The 5,164-nt window shown below is 50.5% G+C and overlaps 1 protein-coding gene across 4 annotated transcripts in view; it reads right to left on the reverse strand.

Moving 5' to 3' along the window:
* Positions 1–3,881, reverse strand: part of ACOT7 (acyl-CoA thioesterase 7) — a 97,489-nt gene extending 93,608 nt beyond the window's left edge. The window contains exon 1 of one of the 4 annotated variants that reach the window (XM_011230594.3): positions 3,532–3,868. In XM_011230594.3, coding sequence (XP_011228896.1) covers positions 3,532–3,701 — 170 coding nt within the window. In that variant the 5' untranslated portion in view covers positions 3,702–3,868. Of the gene's footprint in view, positions 1–3,531 lie in introns of all 4 variants that reach the window. The other 3 variants (XM_034671144.1, XM_034671143.1, XM_034671142.1) reach the window with 3 other exon arrangements.
* Between the last annotated feature and the right edge of the window lie 1,283 nt (positions 3,882–5,164).

A 5,164-nucleotide genomic window follows, 5' to 3' on the forward strand; every position in this document is an offset into this window, starting at 1 on the left:
GGGATAAAGAAAGGGGGGGTAATCAGAAGGGGGAATGAAACATGAGAGATTATGGACTATGAGAAACAAACCCANTGAGAGATTATGGACTATGAGAAACAAACCCAGGACGTCAGAGGGGAGGGGGGTGGGGGAATGGGATAGACTGGTGATGGGTGGTAAGGAGGGCACGTATTGCATGGTGCACTGGGTGTTATATGCAAACTAATGGAGCATCGAACTTTACATCGGAATCTGGGGATGTACTGTATGGTGACTAACATAATATAATAAAAAATCATTTAAAAAAAAAAAAGGAAAAGGCCAAAAAAAAACAACAACAACAAAAAAAACCACATGGGTGACGAATACTCCACATTCCGTAGGGCACTTTTACCGCTGGTGGACCTTGGCTTCTGTCCTCAGGGTCAGAGACGAGCCGGGGGCGCGGGACAGGTCTGTGGCTTCGCCTGGGGCCCTGACAAGTACCTCAGACACACACAGCCTGTCTCCATCAGGAGAAGGGGGTGTGTCCACGTCAAAAAAACAAAGCTGGACTCTTACCTCACACCATCGATGAGGAAGAACTCAAAACAGGTAAAGCCCTAAACAAGAGCTGAGACTACGGAAGTCTCGAGAGAGAACATACGGGTAAAGTTCCGTGGCCTTGGATCCGGCCATGGCTCCTTAGATCCAACAACAAAAGCATAAGCAGCCAGAAAATAAAAAACATAAATGGGATTACATCAAAATGTCAAACTTCTGTGCTTCAAGGATAGCATCCAAAGTGCTGAGACAAGCCACTGAATGGAAGAAAATCTTTGCAAATCATGTATCTGAGAAGGGACTTAGATCTTGAATATAGAAGGAACGCTTACCAGTCAATAGTAAAAAAGACAAAGAAGCCAAACGAAAAATAGGTAAAGAAACTAAATAGACCGAGAAGTACATGTGTCTGGTAAGCACACAAAAAGGTACTCAACGTCTTTAGTCATCAGAGAAGACAAATCAAGGTTGCAGTGAGATGCCACTTCACGCCCACTAGGCCAGGAGGGCTGCAGCCCAGGAGGCAGAACCCTAGCACTGAGGAGACTATGGAACCCCCTCCCCGGCCGGTACTGCTGGGGGAGCGGACAAAACAGTGCGGCGGCCACACTGGAATACACGCCGACAGCTCCTCCAAAGCTTCCACGTAGAGTAACCCTATGACCCAGCAATTCCCCTCTCAGATGGGCTGGTTTTCCTCACATCACCTCTGACACCCAGTGTGGGGGGGGCGCGGGTTCCGGCTGGGTGTCCCACAATTCAGTGCAGTTCTGACACGAACAGTCCGGAGTCAGTGCAGGCCCCAGGTTCAAGGGCTCAGGTTTGTCCCCACTTTGAGGCCAGTCTCAAGCCCCAGGCCACCCGTACTTCTGACAAATTGGCTCTAGAAATTAAGGTTCCCACAAAAACCTCCTCCTGTTGGATAATTTGCTGGAGCAGCTCACAGGACTCAGGCAAACGCTATATTCACATTTACTGGTTTGTTATAAAGGATACAGCTCAGGCACAGCCAAATGGAAGAGACGCACAGGACAAGGCATGGGGTGGGAATCAGGCACACTGCCCTTTCCAACGCCTCCAGGTGTCCAGCAACCCGGAAGATCTCCGAACTCCGAACTTGGATTTTTTTGGAGGTCCCATTATGGACTGGTGATTAACTCAACTTCCAGCCCTCCCTCCCCCCACCTCCAGGCAGGAGGTGGGGCTGAAGGTTCCAATCCTCTAGCCCCGCCCGGGTCATCCTGGCTGCCAGCCCCCATCCTGAAGCTATCTAATGGGCTCCCAGCCAACACTCATCTCATTAGCATACCAAAGACACACAATCACACAGGAAATTTCAAGTGTTTTAGGAACTCTGTGCCAGGACCCAGGGACAAAGACCGAATATATATTTCTTACTAAGCCACACTAGGTACACACTCGAGAAATAAAAACGTGCCTACACAAAAACTTGGGACAGGAAAGGGCATAGTAAAGTTGTACGCAGTAGCCAGAAGGTGGGAACACAGCAGTGTCCATCAACTGATGAATGGATACACAAAATGTGGCATGTACCCCTACAGTGAGTTATGGAGGAAGCAACCCACACCCGCTACAACCTGGATGAACCTTGAAAACAGGATGCTCAGTGAGAGAAGCCAGACACAAAACACCATATTGCATGATTCTACTTATTTGGAATGTCCAGAAGAGACAAACCGATAGAGATAGAATAGAGATTAGGGGGATTAATAAATTAATAAAAAATAAAAAATAAGCCCTGTTAAGAACAGAGTCGGGAGGCCAGCAGGAGGCGCTCTCACACCCCACAACTGGTCACTTGGAGACCCACCAGGAACAGAGATCCCCGCAGGTCCCCCCTACAGCACTCCTGCTGGACCACCCCGGCAGGAGGAAGAATGGCTCTCCTGCTCCAGCAACAGCCCAGCCAGTGAGAGACTGTGCAGCCAATGAGAAGCCACTACACTTCCAACTCCCAGTTTGCTCCAATGGGCTTCTGGTTTACAACAGCCCTCGCAGCTCCCCCCTTCCCTCTATAAAAGCAACATCTTTGTTCTCCAGACTTGCCGGTGGTTTCAGTAGCTTGCTTGTCCCAAGTTTTTATTCTCTGCTCTTCCTGAATAAACCCGTTTTTGCTGGTGAAACTTCCACTTCATGGATGACTCATATGGAACACGGGTTACATGTCAATAAAGCTGGTACAGTAAAGAGGGGGTGGGGGGGTAATACGCTCACGGAACAAAGTTTCTGTAAAGTTTGAAATAAACACACGAAGGCCACGGAAAGCAGCAAAAGGTAACTAACGCTGTTGAAGATGCGCCCATTGCTCGAGGACAGCTTCTCTGCCCTATAGGAGCCTGCCAGTCCAACATCACAGCCAGACCCCCTGCCCCAGGGGGTAGCAGAATGCACGTCCCCAGACTCCTCGGCAGCGTATGCCCAGGGAGGGATGAGCCAGCACAGCTGTCAGCAGGCGCAGCAATTTAATCTCTACACCTGCCTCAACCCCGCCAACATGCCTGGAGCCCAGAGCCTGCCCATCCTGAAAGCCTATGCCTCCGGCAAAGCCTGGTGGGCTTCAACTGGTCCCTGGCCGAAAAACACACTAGGTCTCCACTTGAGATGAACACACAAGTGGGTATGCTCAATCAGCAGTTCACTGAACACTCAGGATTCAATTTATTAATAATAAATCCTGGGGCGCCTGGGTGGCTCAGTCGTTAAGCGTCTGCCTTCGGCTCACGGCGTGATCCCGGGGTTCTTGGATCGAGCCCCACATCAGGCTCTTCTGCTGGGAGCCTGCTTCTTCCCTCTCCCACTCCCCCTGCTTGTGTTCCCTCTCTCGCTGGCTGTCTCTCTCTCTGTCAAATAAATAAAATCTTTAAAATAATAATAATAATAATAAATCCTGAGTCATGTGGCTCAAGGCTCAGTCTGCCCTACACGCTGAAGACCAGAGTGGAAGATGCCATCGCTGTGGGCACAGAAAAGTCCCTGTCATCCTACCTTGGAGTGACACAGGGTCGAGACAGCAGATCAGACCTGGTTTCAACAGCCTTCATGGAAGCCCAGCATCTCTTCCCAGGACACTGGGGACTCCTGGGCCGCAGATGCTCCCAGGTGGCTGGCTGCCTGGCGAGCGCACGGAGGCGGACAGCATAGACAAGCAGCTTCATTTTGCAGTAAGTTTACCCCGTTGCCAGCACGAGGCTTATCAGCAGCCTCCACTCCTGTCTCCCCCGCGGGCCTGACCGCCCCCGCCCAGAGCTCTCCCTACAGGAATGCAGTTCTCCCTTTCCCAGTAGCCTCCTCCTGGGACTGCCCTTCCTCTGTCTGTCCTCGAACTGGCAGTTCTCCTTCCGGAAGCGTCTCACAGGAGGCTTCTCTGCAACCCCAGTGATGCAAGGAATTCATGACTAGGCCTGAAGTCACCGGGCTCGGCTCTCTCCTAAGCAAAAGAGGGAGGGCGACAACAGGGCCACAGCCCATCTGTGGGATAGCAGTGCGGCAGTTCCTAAAGGGAAGACGCATTACGTGGAGTCAGGAGGCTGGAAGGGGAAGCTGCACCACTCCATGTCAGTTACAGATGCCAACAGAAGAATCATCCAGAAAGAATCATCAGCTGAGGGCTTCAGCAGAAAAAGATGCACACGGCATCTTCCCCAAGGATGCGCCTGCCCCCCCCCCCGCTCCTCAGCCAATGAGAAGCCTTCGTCACCCTGAGCTCTAGCTCCAGGGGACTTTCTCCCACTTCCCCCCTGCTCCGTGAGATAACGCTCCTCTCCTCTGTTTGTTGGGCTTGCCTGTGGTTTTGCCATAGCTTGCTTGTCCCAAACTGCAATTCTCTGCTCTTCCCAAATAAACCCATGTTTGCTGGTAAAATAACTGACTTTTTTATTTTTTATTTTAAGGTTACTGTTACTTGGCAATCAGAAGTGGGATCCAGAGGCGACCCACAACAATTCTGAGGCTGGTGGACACACAGTGCTGATACCCCAAGGCCCACTGGGCTCACTGCTTTCCTGCTGACCCTGGATTGCGAGGGCAAGTTTTCTCTTGCTTCTCAAGCTCCGTCTCTGTGTTTGAGCTCTCCTGGCTTTACTCAGAATCTATTTTAGGGCTTTGGCCTTTCCATGAGGACTCACTCATTTGCCCTTTGGTCTGACTTCTGTTTGGAACTGGGCTGTTCCTGTTGAAAGTGTATTGTGTTGGAATTTTTGCTTCTGCTCCAGAAACAAACCTCTAAGAAATGGGATCCCAGTCATCAAAACTGAGGGCGCTGTCCCCCACTTCTGGGATCGCAGTTGGTTTTATGTTTAAAAACCATGGTCCCTCCTCATGCACACCTCTAACTAAACGGACCAATGTAACCAAATGTAATTTAGAGCTTCAATGGCCACGATGGGGAACTTTTGATCTCCCCAAACTTACTTTCTCAAAACTAAACTGGACAGCCATGGCTCTAAAACCGTCAAAACTGAATGGGACGCCTCTTTGGATTGGTATTATTGTCCAGGACTCCAAACAATAAACAACACGGTTATCTCTCGGCACCCTGTTGCACCTAACCCCTGTGTATTACTGACATCCGTCCCCAGAGAAAGCAAGTGTTTTCCTCAAACTTGATCTATGCAGTGCA

This window comes from Ailuropoda melanoleuca, chromosome 11 (genome assembly GCF_002007445.2).
Source record: "Ailuropoda melanoleuca isolate Jingjing chromosome 11, ASM200744v2, whole genome shotgun sequence".
NCBI lineage: Eukaryota > Metazoa > Chordata > Mammalia > Carnivora > Ursidae > Ailuropoda > Ailuropoda melanoleuca.